This window comes from Cornus florida, unplaced genomic scaffold (assembly GCF_030987335.1).
Source record: "Cornus florida cultivar Cherokee Brave unplaced genomic scaffold, ASM3098733v1 CherokeeBrave_3.0.0_Hap2_Chr03, whole genome shotgun sequence".
Lineage (NCBI taxonomy): Eukaryota > Viridiplantae > Streptophyta > Magnoliopsida > Cornales > Cornaceae > Cornus > Cornus florida.
This window is the reverse complement of record NW_026775573.1, coordinates 26400839-26417042: the sequence shown is the minus strand read 5'-3', so window position 1 is coordinate 26417042 and position 16204 is coordinate 26400839. Positions and strand designations below refer to the sequence as shown.

Below are 16204 nucleotides of genomic sequence, written 5' to 3'. Positions count from 1 at the left end.
TTGTGAGATTGCACGGAGTTCCAGTGGCTATTGTGTCGGATAGGGATGCTAAGTTCACCTCGAAGTTCTGGGAAGGACTTCAACCAGCGTTTGGCTCGGCGTTGCACCTTAGTACTACATTTCATACACAGACGGACGGCCAGTCGGAGCATACCATCCAGATCTTGGAGGATATGCTTCGAGCCTGTGTACTTGACTTGGGTGGTAGTTGGGAGGATCACCTTCCACTTATTGAGTTTGCTTACAACAACAGTTATCAGGCGAGTATTCAGATGGCTCCATTTAAGGCATTGTATGGTAGACTTTGTAGGTCTCCTGTCTGTTGGACTGAGGTGGGCGAGACAACCACCTTAGGACCCGACATTGTACTCTAGACTACTGAGAAGATTAAGCTGATCAGACAGAGATTGCTTACAGCTTAGAGCCTACAGAAGAGTTATGCAGATAGGCGGAGATGACCGCTATCCTTTGAGGTGGGAGACTATGTTTTTTTTCGGGTTTCACCAAGGAAGGGGTTGATGAGGTTCGGGAAGAGTGGTAAGTTGTCGCCACGATTCATTGGACCTTTTGAGATCTTAGACCGTGTAGGAGAGGTTGCCTACAGATTAGCATTGCCACCGCAGATGGACATGGTCCCCAATGTTTTCCATGTATCGATGCTACGTAAGTATAAGCCGGATCCGTCTCACATTTTGAGTTGGGTTGATGTGGACATTGATGAAGATGTTTCCTACGAGGAGGGACCAGTTCAGATTCTTGACACACAACAGAAGGTGTTGAGGAAAAAGACGATATCGTTGGTAAAGGTTCTTTGGAAGCATCATAGAGTTGAGGAGGCTACTTGGGAGCTCGAACAGGAGATTTGCTCCAAGTATCCAGAGTTGTTTTCTCCCTCAGGTATGGCCTGATTTCGGGGACGAAATCTTTTAAAGTTGGGGAGAATGTAATGTTGTGATATATATGTATATATATATAATTAATGTTAAAAGAAATAAGGCAAGTGGGCCCCAACCATGTTATAAACACACAAAAGGCCATAAGGCCATTACAAGAGTCCACATTTCTCTCTCTCTCTTGCTGTAACCAGACTGCTCTCGGCAGTTTCCATTTTTTTTTTTTCTTTTTGTAACTTCAAACCTTGATCTTGCTTTTTCCTTTGGGAATTTGGTAGAACATTGTGAAGCAAAGTTGTTGAGCTCTTCGAGGCCGTTAATTTGATAGGAGCCAATCATTATTTGGTGCACTCTAGGGAGTTCAAAATTCTAGGGTTCTTGGGCTCAAATTGGGGGTTTTCATCAATTTGAGGTAGAGGTGTTCTAATCTACAATTTCTTGGCCTTTGGTGAATTTTTTCCCTTAAATTTGATTCTAAGCATGCTAAATTTTAATTACTTAGCTTGTTGTTGTTGTTGTTCTTTGTAATTACAATGATAATTGTGCTCCTTGTGTTATTTGAGTTCATATACATGTCTATTTTCATTATGGTAAATGAGCATGCTTAGTGTTTGATGTGTTATATGTTCCATGATTATTTATTTATTTATTGTCTTGAAGAAAAATGGATGCTCTGGTTATAAATAAATAAATAAATAAAGGAAATAAATGTTTAGAAATTTTCATTAAATTGTAATGATGATGTAAATGGAAATGTGTGAAAACATATAGTTAAATTAATGATTTGAAGCATGAAGCATTCATGCATCCATTGGGAAAGAGAAAGGGGGAAAAATAATTGTTAGAACAAATAAAATTTTTTTGAGAAAAATATTTTCTAAAAGTGTTGCGAAAACCGGACTCCTAGGAAGCGCCTAGTGGTCCGTGATGTTGGTGTAGTCTAGAAGGGAATGTAGTTAAGTTAACTAGGCCGGATGCGACGCCTTGGAGGTGCCTTGTGGTCGTGGATAGTTAACCAACCTTCCTTTCGTGACGCTATGGAGGTGCCTTGGGTCGGATTACACTAACAGTTTGGTTGTTGAAACGGAATTGTTTCAGAAATGGGGAGTGACATTTGCATAACATTGCACTTCATGACATCGTGGTAAATTTGTGATTGGTTGATATTTGTTATATACTTGTTATTGTGGTTGAGAATGTGCGTTTCCCGATAGCATGATCCCGTTTACTTTTTATCTATTCATTGCATGGATTCACGGGAACATAAGAAGTGTGTCTTAGACACTTCCTACTGAGCTTGTGCTCACCCCCTTATTTTTAACATTTTTTCAGGATATGGAAAAGAGGTGGCGGACGACGGTCTACCACAGGTTTAGATGAGCTTGAAGACCCATTCTATTTTGTTACCTTTTGTATTAGACTCTAGTATTTTGTAAATGTAATATTAACTACCTTATGACACTTTAGTTTAATTAGTATAATGTTGTAAGTTATAGACTTTTAATTCTAGCTACATTTTATGGAATGTAATTTGATGTAACTTAAGTGGGTTCCATGTTTGGATGAGATGGAGGAACGGGACTTTTATATGTATGTTACCATTTTGGGAATGTAGTATAATATTTGAATTGTGCATTGGGACAGAATAAGTTAGATTTAAGGCCCAGTGAGGCCATTGCATTTATTTTTGTATTTCTACGGGTTGTTGAAGGACATTTTCTGCGGAAGTCATGCCGAAAATTTTATAGATTTTTATTATTATTTTGGTATCTATTCGAGTCGTTACATTGGTCAAAGACCCGGTTAACAGTTCGGACCTATGGGTTCAGGTCGTTACATAGCCCATTTATATAATGCTCTGGTTTTAAGTTCATTTGTTACTTCCTTTGTTTATACATGCAAAACAAAGCTGTCTGGAGAATGAGGTTTTAGGGACAAATGTTCAAGGAGCTCTTGAAGGGGAAGAAATATATTTAGGGACTCTTTTCAAACTGATTTATTAATTTCATTATTGGTATCAAATTGTAATCCCATCTGGGAAAAATAAATAAATGCATTCCCCTTCAAGAGCTCAAGAAAAAGCTGTTTGGTGAAATAAATAAATAAATGCATTGTAATTTCATCATTAGTATCAAATTGTAAGGCTGTCTGGTGAAATTCACCTTGACATGTAACCAAGAACCAGAAGAGTAGGTTACACAAAACCATAAGTGTTTGCATACCATTCCACACAGCTCAAGAAAAAGCCCCATGCCTCAACTTCAAAATGGAATCAAATGGAACTTCAAAAGCTCCTTAGCAAGTAGAACAAAACTTGTTATAAATTTGAGTGTAAAGGAACATAAAATATTATGCATATATATACTACCAATAATAAACAGTCAAAGAAATCCTTTTGAGTGTATTCAAGAGACACGCTGATCAATAATTTGAGGGCTTTTATTTTGTTGACTGAAGACTTACAGTATATGACATTGCAGTACCTTGCAGATGACAAATAATATATATTATTGAATGCTAATATATATATTCTGCATGGGTGTGTGTGTGTGTGTATTGCTGCTATTTCAGCAGCCAATATTGGTAGTGGAAACAAAAATTCCTAATGACATTGAATCCTCTAAGTGCCTCGTGTTTACTTCCAACATTCCTAATGACAGTGAATCCTCTATGATCACCAACTGTGGCTTTAATCTTGGCCACATTCCTATCAGATATTTAGGATTCCCTCTTATCTCATCTAGATTGAAAGAAAATGAGTACAGGTCATTGGTGGAGACAATAACTGATAGAGTAAATTGTTGGACTGCAAGGTTCCAAGGGAGGTTCCTTTGGACTGGTGTTGATTTAAAGGCAATAGGAGCTAAAGTGTATTGGAATTCAGATTGTAACTCTAAGAACTATGGTGGATTGGGCATTCACGGCTAATGCTGATAGGTTTAAGAGATCGTGGAGGAAGTAAAGAAAATGGGTTTTAACCCTACAAAAATGATGTTTGGTGCTGCAATTCATGCACTGAGGGCAACGAGTAAATCAACTTGGGAAAAGAAGGTGGAGGTTTATAAGAAGTGGGGTTTGTCTGATGATGAGATTTTGGTGGCTTTTGTGAAGCATCCAACGTTTATGGTGGCATCAGAGGATAAGATTATGGGTTGGGAATCCTCAATTATTGCGAGGAGGCCAGTGCTTCTTTGCCTGAGCTTGGAGAGGAGGATCATTCCAAGGTGTTTGGTTTATCAAATTCTGTTGTCGAGAGGTTTGATTAAGAAGGATTTTAGCTTGAGTGGGAGGATGTTGGAGTCTCCTGAAAGTTACATCCTAAAGAACTATGTGAAAAACTGCGAGGAAGAAGCTCCTGAGCTTTTAAAGTTATATCAGGAGAGAATCTTTCAAAGTAACTAGGGTATGGGAAAATGAGGAACAGAGTGGCCTTTTTAAGATTGTACATTTCTGATTCTAATTATACATTGGTTTCTCCTTGTTTACTCTTGGGTATCTCCTTGTTTACTCTTGGGTAGTGAATATGATTTTGTTCAAAATACAACATGGCAATCAATTCACATTCATTAATCTTTGAGCAAATTTGAGTTCTCAGTTCCTGCAATTGAAACTTGAAGCTGAACAGCCTGGTGCATTTAATTCTTATCTAGGATACTTTTCTAGTGGTAAGGCTTGGTTTGATTATACCATTGTCTGTTGATTTGGGAGAGGTGATCCTGGTTTTGATTGACATACAGTTTTGGAAGTAGTTCAATTTTATAAATTGATGATTTTGATTTTCAATTGTAATGCTGTAAACATCTAACTCAGTGTTGTATTTTTTTTGGTCCAGCTACTGTTATCTTCCTCTTTCGCTTGGAGTATAAATAAATGAGATTATATATATAAAGTTGTTGTTCTCTTGTGCAAGTGTGACATTGTTGTTGGTTCAATTCATGAGTCAGCCCATGTACCATTTCCCTCTATTTCTGTATTAATCCTTTGACAATTCTATATGTTGAGGTATATTCACAGCAGATATTCTAATATGGTTTTGCCTTGCTCTTGTTCAATCTGCTCTTGGGTGGTAATTGTGATTTTCTACATTTTCCTTCTTTTATCTGTAACCCTTGTTTTGGCTGGTGTGTGCTTCTTGGGTTGTGTCGATGAAAGGGAAAAGATGCATGTGGTGTAATTTAGAGTTCGGATTTTTTACTGATTATGGCTCCTTCTTTCAGTTCTTTGACTTCTAATTTTGTTGGTTTTTACATTCTGTTTTTGTTGGGATTTATATGCCCTGGCATAGCAAATTCTTATCTGGATTATAGTGACATATGTTCCTAACATATCTGAAATATTTATGATTTATATAATTGGTGAATTCAATGTATTATGTTTCGATTCACTATGAAATTGATAGTGTCCATGTGATTACGAGAAATATTTATGTATATGTATGTGATGGCAATCAATGCATGATATATACATAGTAATTATAAATTGTTTATAGTCGGTAATTATGGATGGACTCATAATTAATTAAGACTTGAACTGGATCCGCGTTAGGTTGAGATATATTGCGAGAGCCGTTGTATGCAATTGTTCCCTATCACCGTCATAGCATTTGACTCTTAAGCATGAGAAAATTATAGACTCTTTTATTAATTAATAATTACTTTGATTTGTTCGGCGGATTCTTCGGAATCCTTAGACCGACACTTTGGATAGTTATGTAATTAATAGTTAGAAGGTTATATTTTCAATATTTGCATCATTGCTACTTGTATTTATTTTGTATTGATTATGGTTGATCACAAAGTAAATTCGAAGGCCTTCGTATGTTTTTAGACAAAATGATTTATTATATATTTATTTATTAAATTATTATTTTTTGTCAAACAAATGTTTTATTGTGATCAAGTTAGAAATAATCAAAGGTACCAAAATAAATATATTAATTAAGTAGTCGGATTGATGGCATTATTTATCCGATAACTAATTATACATAGAGGGGTCAAAGTGCAACATTGACTTAGAGGTTATTTATTATTTAATTGGAGTTCAATTAATTTCTTTTAGTGGAGTAGAAATTAATTTATGAATTAATTTAATTGGGTCCATGGACTGGGCCAATCATTAATTCATTGTAGCCAATAAAATAATAGGCCCAATGGATTCTCACTCATAGCCCAACTTGATATTGGAATCATATTAGATTTGAGACATATGAATTAAAGATGGAGAAGGATTTGTTGTTTCCTTTTCTTTATTTTTATGTTGCCTATAAATATACATGGTTTATGTATATTTTAGGAGGTGATTTTTATGAGAAGGAAAAAGGAATAAATTTTCTCTCTCTAGAAAATTAGGGTTTATGTTCTCATCTAATGGAGGCTCCCACAAGCTTAGTTTTCCAAGGTAATTCATGGAGGCTTATGAGTGATTCCTAAAGGCAAAATAATTACCAAGAAGATAGAGATCCAAGGAGAAGGCATCTTGCTAAGGGATCTACAATAAGTGAGAACATTCACTTTAGAGGAAAGTTTTAAAGGTTTACTCAGACCTTTGATGTAAGTATTCAATCCATTAATTGAATGATACATCATATTTTTATTTTTGCATAAAACTTGTCTCTATGTGATGAATCAAGATCTATGAATCAAAATCCCTCGAAAAGTTTTTAAAACTTGCACGTTTCCCAACAGTGGTATCAGAGCATGGTTTGATTCATTACTAGAGATCATGATTTTATGAAAATCATCATTCATGGATCCAAAATTATATTCATATATATTTTTATTGATGTATGTTGATGTATGATTTAATATGTTGATATATATTGATACATGATGATGTATGAATAATTGTGAATGAATGATGATGTATGGTTGGGCCATGGATGAAGCTTATAGGTTAAATTAATGTAATTTTATCTTTGGATGAATGTAATTAAGGTTTTGATTTAGCCGTTTGAAAGTTCAATGATGTAATTTATTTTTCCCATTGTATTTCAAGTTGTAAATATTTTTTTAAAGCCATGTAATATTCATCAAAGGATGCTATGAAGCTTCAAGAAAGTCCAAGAGGGTTAAATTAGGCTTCAGGAATTTTCTGGGATTTTTTAGAAATTTTTCAGAATTTTTTCTGGAATTTTTTAAGGCCTAATTTAATTTCTGGAATTTTTCGGCGATTTTCCGGCGACCGGAGAGTTGTCGGCAGCAAGGTTTTGGCTGGAGATCAAGAGGGATTGATGGGAAATAATCCCATGTGACGCGGCTAATGATAGACCCTCGCGCATTACTTAGAGCATATAAATGTTAAAAGCTGAATCCATTGGCCATTTTATTTGCTTTATCTATTATTTATTTATTTATGTGATGTATGAAATGCATGGAATATATAATTGTTAATTACTTATTATTCATGCATTGGATCCATGATATTTATTTAAATGGCTTGATTTATATTAATTAAGTTATGAAAATTAATTGGATTTGATTACTAATTAATTTGAGGGCACTTATTGGGAAACGCAAAATTATTTTTTGTAAATTATTTTTAAAGTGTGCTTCAAATTAAATATTAGTGAATCGTTTAAAGTCCAAATATTTTCTAAATTTAATTGGATTAAAATCAAGACGTTTTGCATGCATTATATCATGTAAATAAATAAATTCAAAACCCTAATTATGAATGATTAAAAATTGAGTGGGAGCGGGGATTTTTATACATTACCCCATGGCCTTCGTTATTAAAACCATTGTAATTAGATCTTCAAAAATAAGGCCCCACGCATGAATTGAAGAGTCTTAATATTACAAGAATGGTTATCTCATGAAAATAATAATATTAAATTTTCATTGTAATTAGATCTTTAAAAATAAGGCCCTACGCATGATTTAAAGAGTCTAGATTATAATGACAAGATCTTTAATGTTTTATTTTTCATTAGAGCATTAATAATGTTATACACTCAATCTAAAATCAATAGTGTTAGCTCCCCAACGAAGTGGTCTACACTAGGTGATTTTAAAAAGGCTAAACATAATCGGGAATCATTTCATATAGATAGACAAGGCATTGTCTTAAGAGAAATGGAGATGATGGGATTTGCCCGCCAATAGCAATAATGAACTTCGCCAACCGAATAAGTTATTGGTGTATTGGTTATCCGATTTTTCATGCAGTGGTTAAGGGACCCACATACTATTTTAATGGAAGTGCTCACCTAATAGTAGATGAATTTCAACAATAGTAATAATGAACTCCTCCAACAGGATAAGTTATTGACATATTGATTGGTTGATTTATTTTACTACAGAGTTGAAGGACCCGCATTAATTAAAAGGGATTGTTCACCAATAATGATAATGATCTCTTGTTCAATTGAGATTTATTATATTATGTGGTTAACAAACTCATTTTAATTTTAAATATGCATGACAGTATTAATAATTCACCTTGCATATTGTATGAATGTATTTATATTCAGATTAATTGTGTCTAATCCAGTTTATCTGCTTGCTTACATATTCAATGTATGTGGACTTCATTTATAATGACTAGAAAAGGAATTTAGATATTTTATTCACAACGTGGTGGTACAAATGTATTTACTACTCCTAAAACCTAATCCTTTTACTTTAAGATACCCAAGAGAACAGTAATGCTTTGAATAAGTGAAATAAGACAAATGAGATGAATTGGTGCAATATTCTAGAGTTTACCTCGAATACGCTCCAAAGCTAACATTTACATTATTTTATTTTCTTTAAGCATCATGTTAAATGTCAATAAGATGTTTTGGTGAGATTAGATAGAGAGTATGTCAAAGTACTATATCAGACTTGAATATCATCAAGATAGCCTAAGGAACTCCAGTATGAAATCGAATTTTGGAAAATGATTGTTTATTATTTTAAAATTAGCTGGAGATTAATAGGGCTGACTTAGGTGATAAGTTTTAAGTTGACATGATTATTGCCTTGTTACCAAACTCGTTCGACTCTATTAGAGTGAACTAAATAAGGAATCAGTTTGAGTTCACACTCGCTGATATTCTTATAGAATTGGTAACAGATGAAGAGATAATCAAGAGTATGGATGTTCCTATCAATCTAACCTAGTCTATACCATCTTCTTCTAGGCCCAAGTGGACGGTCAAAGCAAAGAAAAAGGATGATCATAGGACTAGGCTAGCACAAAACATGGGTATCCAAAAGGTTAAAGGGAATAAGGCAGTGTATGTTGAGGGTGAAGAAAACTGTTTCTTTTATCATTAACTAAGACACTAAAGGACAAACTGTCTAAGCAATGACGTGGTATAGGAAAATATATATTTAATCATTGAGCCGTGTTATGTGGTTGTATCTATTAATTCCTGATGAATAGATTCTGAAGTCACAAAACATGTTTGCAATTCATTGCAAGGATTTCAGGAATCCAGAAGCCTTGATGGTATGGAATATATTTGTACTTGACCTGATGTCAAGGTTGTAACTAAGTTAGTGGGAGTATTACATCTAAAATTAGAGAGTATGAGGATATTAATATTAGAGAACTATCTTTATGCACAGATGTTAGACGCAATCTCATTCTTATTTCATTTTTGGTTTATAAAAACTGTGTTGTTATTTTGTAAAACTGGTTTTATAAAATTGAATAGATATGCGATTGCTTCTGGTGCATTGAAAGATAGTTAATATACTATAATCACAAACTCTTAAGATTTGCAGGATGTAGAAATTAATGTTGCATATTCTAGATTGAATGTTAAGAAAAAAATTGTTATTCCTAACTCATTGTATTTTTAGTGTCTATTTTTGGGTTATAATCAGTCAAAATGAGATTCAAAGATTGGTCAAAGAAGGTTAATTACCTAGTGAGGCAGAGGAGCCTAAACCAAACTTGTGAACCCTGTTTTGAAGGATAAATAACTCTAAGGGCTTAATCAGCCAGATGAAATAGACATAAAGGATAATTGGAGTCGGTACACACTGACACGTGTGATCTTATGAACATCCAAGCAAGATTACTCACGTTTTGGATAAGTTTATCTGATGCAACACAAGTCTTAAACTCTTGGTATATTCTGAGAAGGTCAAGACTGATGTGGAGCACAGATTAGGTAAACTTATCAAGACACTTCGATCTGATCGAGGATATAAGTATTTCTTGGGATAGTGCAAAGACTATATGGTCAATGAGGGTGTTGTGTACCAGTTTTCCGCAATTAACGCTCAATGGATTGAGGTGTCAAATAAGAATAACAGAATTTCCGTTTAACATGGTTAGATCTATGAACAGTTATGCTACATTATCTCTTTCATTTAAGAGTTTAGCGTTAATGATATCGATGCACATTATGAACTGCATTCCATCTTAGTCTGTCTCAAGGATACTGTTTGAGCTGTGTTTTTGACTAAATCTTTGTTTGAATCACATGCACATATGGGGTAGTCTTGCACATGTGTGCTTGATATGGACAAATAAGTTGGAAGCAGATCATAGGCATGCTATATTTGATAGCTACTCTAAAGTCACTAGGATGGATTATTTTATGATCTCAAAGATAAAAGTTGATTGTTTTCACTCACTGTTTATTTATAGGAGAATCATATTATGAATCACATACCTAGTAGCATAATGTTAGAGAATTTGGTATGAGTACCAGATGTACCACATGTGAACACACTTATTATAAAGATTGAGAATAATATATGAATTCCCTATTGATGCGTTAGCATCATCTAGTACACAGATTCCTGCATCGGTACATTAATGTAGTGGGAGGATTATCATCCAACCGACAGAATCATGTTTTTAGGTGAGACCATTATAGACATCCTTGTTAAACATGAGTTGGACCCAGTAAGCTACACGAAAGCGTGAACCGATATGGATACAGATCGTTTTGGTGAGTTACTATGAAATCAGAGTTGGAATCTATGTATTCTAATAAATTCTGGGATCTTGTAGAACTTTCTAGTATGGTGATACCTATGGAAGGCAAGTTAATCTACAAAAAGATACCAGAAGATTTCTTAATGAATAAATCATGAGTGTACAAGGGAATGTCATTATTTTTCTTAATTCTATATATTGATGACATCCTACTCAGTTAGGATGATGTGGAAGTTTTGTCATCAATAAATATGTAGTTGTTCAATTACTTTGAAATGAAGGATCTTCAAGATATAAGCTATATTCCTAGGATCAAGCTTTTGCAAGATCAGGTTAAAAGGAAAATAGGCTTATCTTAATAATCCTACATTGATAAAGTTTTGACCAGGTTTGGTATGCATAACTCAAAGAATGAGTTCTTGCTTTATTAATATGGATTGCTCTCTCTAGTAAGTAGTTTTCCAAGACTAGCAGAGGAGATTGAGCAAATGAGACTGGAACTATATGCTTTGGCATATGGAAGTCTCATATATGCCATGGTCTATACCAAACAGAGCATCCGCTACATTGTAGGGATAGTCAGATGATATCAGTCCAATCCTGGACTTGATAACTGGTCTGTTGTGAAAAATATCATTAAGTACCTAAGGAGAACCAATGATATCATACTCATTTATGGATGTGATGATATGGTCCTAGTCAGGTATGCTAGTTCTGATTCTCAATCAGAAGTAGATACTATGAGGTTCATGACTTAGTGTATGTTCATTTAATGGAAGGGAAATCAGTTGGTAGATTGTTAAGATTTAGAGGTTGTGGAGCATACTAGCCTGTCTATCGAGCTATATTACGACAATAGTGTAGAAGTAGTCCAAACCAATGACCCAAGGTTCTATAGAGGTACAAGATACACTAAGAGGAAGTATCATGTTCAACATGATATTGTCCAGCAAGAAAATGTACTTGTAGCTAGAACATTGCATTGGAACACAACTTTGTTGATCCATTATCAAAGGTGTCATTGATCAATAATTTTGATCATCATTTGGATAACATTGGAGTTAGGTGCAATTTGAATTGTCTATGAGGGCAAGTGGGAGCTATTGGGATTTATATGCCCTGGCATAGCAAATTCTTATCTGGATTATAGTGACATATGTTCCTGACATATCTGAAATATTTATGATTTATATAATTGGTGAATTCAATGTATTATGTTTCGATTCACTATGAAATTGATAGTGTCCCTGTGATTACGAGAAATATTTATATATATGTATGTGATGGCAATCAATGCATGATATATACATAGTAATTATAAATTGTTCATAGTCAGTAATTATGGATGGACTCATAATTAATTAAGACTTGAACTGGATCCGCGTTAGGTTGAGATATATTGCGAGAGCCGTCATATGCAATTGCTCCCTATCACCGTCATAGCATTTGACTCTTAAACATGAGAAAATTATAGACTCTTTTATTAATTAATAATTACTTTGATTTGTTCAGCGGATTCTTCGGAATCCTTAGACCGACACTTTGGATAGTTATGTAATTAATAGTTAGAGGGTTATATTTTCAATATTTGCATCATTCCTACTTGTATTTATTTTGTATTGATTATGGTTGATCACAAAGTAAATTCGAAGGCCTTCGTATGTTTTTAGACAAAATGATTTATTATATATTTATTAAATTATTATTTTTTGTCAAACAAATGTTTTATTGTGATCAAGTCAGAAATAATCAAAGGTACCAAAATAAATATATTAATTAAGTAGTCGGATTGATGGCATTATTTATCCGATAACTAATTATGCATAGAGGGGTCAAAGTGCAACATTGACTTAGAGGTTATTTATTATTTAATTGGAGTTCAATTAATTTCTTTTAGTGGAGTAGAAATTAATTTATGAATTAATTTAATTGGGTCCATGGACCGAGCCAATCATTAATTCATTGTAGCCAATAAAATAATAGGCCCAATGGATTCTCACTCATAGCCTAACTTGATATTGGAATCATATTAGATTTGAGACATATGAATTAGAGGTGGAGAAGGATTTGTTGTTTCCTTTTCTTTATTTTTATGTTGCCTATAAATATACATGGTTTATGTATATTTTAGGGGGTGATTTTTATGAGAAGGAAAAAGGAATAAATTTTCTCTCTCTAGAAAATTAGGGTTTATGTTCTCATCTAATGGAGACTCCCACAAGCTTAGTTTTCCAAGGTAATTCATGGAGGCTTATGAGTGATTCCTAAAGGCAAAATAATTACCAAGAAGATGGAGATCCAAGGAGAAGGCATCTTGCTAAGGAATTTACAATAAGTGAGAACATTCACTTTAGAGGAAAGTTTTAAAGGTTTACTCAGACCTTTGATGTAAGTATTCAATCCATTAATTGAATGATACATCATATTTTTATTTTTGCATAAAACTTGTCTCTATGTGATGAATCAAGATCTATGAATCAAAATCCCTCGAAAAGTTTTTAAAACTTGCACGTTTCCCAACAGTTTTATGCTTGGTTCTTGGTTTATTGCAGATTCTTCTTCTGATTTCTTACTAAATTGCAGCACATGTTGTTGTCTTCTATTTATGTTATTTGGACTTCTGATCCTATTAATAATAGTCCAATCCTATTTATATTAGGAAGAATATATCATCCTTCCTATTTTTCTTTCTTTCTTTGCATCAATCCTACCCAAAAAAGAAAGGAAATTGTTTCTGGAAATTGTTTCTTTCCTATTTTCTCTCCAAACATAGCATTCTATATACACGCCCTTCGTATTACCGAACATAGCATTATAAAGCCCTTCGTGTTACCTAACTCTCCGCAACCATGTCCCCGAAGTTTGATCCCTCGCAGGTTGTCGACGTTTTCGTACGAGTCACCGGTGGCGAGGTCGGAACGGTGAGTTCGCTTGCTACGAAGATTGGTCCTCTCGGTCTCTCTCCGAAGAAGATCGGTGAAGACATCGCGAAGGAGACCGCCAAGGACTGGAAGGGGCTCCGAGTCACCGTCAAACTCACTGTCCAGAACCGCCCGGCCAAGGTCTCTGTGGTTCCCTCCGCCGCCGCTCTGGTCATTAAATCCCTGAAAGAGCCCGAGCGCGACCGCAAGAAGACTAAGAACATCAAGCACACGGGCAACATTTCTCTTGATGACGTGATCGAGATCGCGAAGATCATCATGCGGCCGAGATCGATGGCCAAGGAATTGGCGGGCACGGTGGAGGAGGTCCTCGGAACTTGCGTTTCCGTCGGCTGTATTGTAGACGGGAAGGATCCAAAGGACTTGCAATAGAAGATCTCCGATGGCGAGATCGAAATTCGAAAGTTATTTGAATCTCTCTTTTAAAAAAGTGTTTTAAGGATATTTTGAGTTTTGGCTCCCGTCCACGGTGCCAATATGAGTAAAAGGTAGTCTTGTTCACTTGGAAAATTAAACTTCTGATTTTGAAAAATTAAAATATGAGTAAAAGGTATTTTGATTTCGAAGATTTAATTGCTTTTAACTATTTCAGCAAGTTAAATGGAGATTATATGATTTTAATCTTGTGTTGGTTGCATAAAATGATTCTTTATATCTGATTATTATTATGCTTATTCCTGGATTTATTCATGTATTGTGTGAGTATGTTATAAATCTTTACTAGTGAGAACCTAAGTATTGTCGAAACAAAAATTATTATTCATATTTTACTAATTACATCTAAATCTTTCATTTTACTTTCACCCCACCTTTTCTAACTCTACCCTCAAGCCGACGACTCCATATAGAACACCTTCATTATCATAATCTGCCTCCTAAAAGAGATGTCCCTCCAACCATGTAAACAAGTCTGTATATGTTTGTCTTGACACCCATATGAAATATAATTAAGATTTTACTATTTTATGATTTTACCATTCTTCAATTACATTTTTTTTTTTTTTTTTTTTGAGAGCTCCATTTTAAGTAACAAAGACATGTTGATAATGGTTAATCCGAAAATGCATGAATCAAACAAAGAGTTGTTTGCTTTTAAGGTAAGCGACAAAAAGGCCTACTAAAACTTACATGGAAAAAATGGCTGATATATCATAATGCAATTTTGAGTTTCTGCAACTATATGGTTTTTAGCACTACTCTTCTTTCGTGGTCGGTATTGGAGAAGAGTAGTGCAACTCACTACTTTGAATTTTATTTTGTTCTTAATGAGTTCTAATGTAATTTATAATTGTCAACGTCAACACCACTAGCCTGTTAGTGCATCCAAGTCTTCACGATTTTGTTCTTAAATTTTATCCGAAATATCTTATATTATTTAAAAATAACACCACCCACAAATATAACCCTTCTTCTTTTCACACTAATGACCCGGTACCCGCCCATAAGGTCATGGTAAATCTTTGAATGCTATCGTGTGTACTTTTTGTAGAGTAACACTTAAATGGGGGGAGAGCTTTTCACTAAAAAGGCATTTTCAGGAGCCAAAAAGCAGAAGAAAAAAATTAGGAAATTTTTTTTAGAAACTCAGCCAAACACTCAAAAAAATTGCATAAGAAGTATTTTATAAAAATAATGTTTTAAGTACAAACGGAGCTTAGTACATTATTCTGAGTCTCCTTTTTTTTTTTTTTTTTTTTTTTTTTTTTTTTTAAGGGTTTGTTATATTGCATTTAATTCAAGTGTATGTTAATCGAGTCCAATACCATATGTAATTTTTGCAAGAATCCAAGCGAGGAGAGGATGAGTTTATTAAGTAATTCATCTTGTTCCGATTATATATTTTTACTTAATATTTATTTATATTTATATATATATATAGAGAGTATATTACTTTTAGGATTTAGTACGCCAGCCACCCCCTCCAAAGATGTTTAAGAAACTTCAACTCAGCTCAAAATGTCAGAGTCGAATTTCAAAAACTATATTTCCTCCATCAAGTAATACTATTAAGGCCCGTTTGTGAAGCACAATTGTTTTGTGCCCCCGTTTGAGCAGAAGTAATGTTCTATCTTGGAACGTGTTCAATACCATTCGGAAGCCTTGTTGATAACTGTTCGCGCGGTTTTTGTTCCCTACGCCGGTCGATGGACTCTTCGCGGGCGTGCCAGAGTATTTGTACAAAATACCCAAAATATGTAATTGAACACCAGCCTATCCCTTTTTCCGATGGCTGACTCTAAGGCAATTGTGTGGGAGAGAGACTAGTAAGAACTCCCAGCAAGGTTCTTTTATACCTTGTTTGTAGCAAGGACTTTTTAGAGTGTCTAAATAAATGCAACGGCTGATGAATGTTTGAATGGATGGAATGGCCGAGTGAAGACAGGCGGCAAGAACTTAATCGGTCGCCGGCCGAACGTGATGGCGAGAACTTAATCAATCGCCATCAGCCAAACACAATGGCAAGAATTTAATCGATCGCCACTGAAA

The 16204-nt window shown here is 34.5% G+C and overlaps 1 protein-coding gene across 1 annotated transcript; it reads left to right on the top strand.

The window, feature by feature from the left end:
* The first annotated feature begins 13616 nt into the window (after nucleotides 1-13616).
* On the top strand, nucleotides 13617-14151 carry LOC132298709 (large ribosomal subunit protein uL11-like). The gene has a single exon (XM_059795091.1). It carries the CDS (start codon nucleotides 13625-13627, stop codon nucleotides 14087-14089), a length of 465 nt encoding a protein of 154 aa, XP_059651074.1. The 5' UTR covers nucleotides 13617-13624; the 3' UTR covers nucleotides 14090-14151.
* The last annotated feature ends 2053 nt before the right edge of the window (nucleotides 14152-16204 follow it).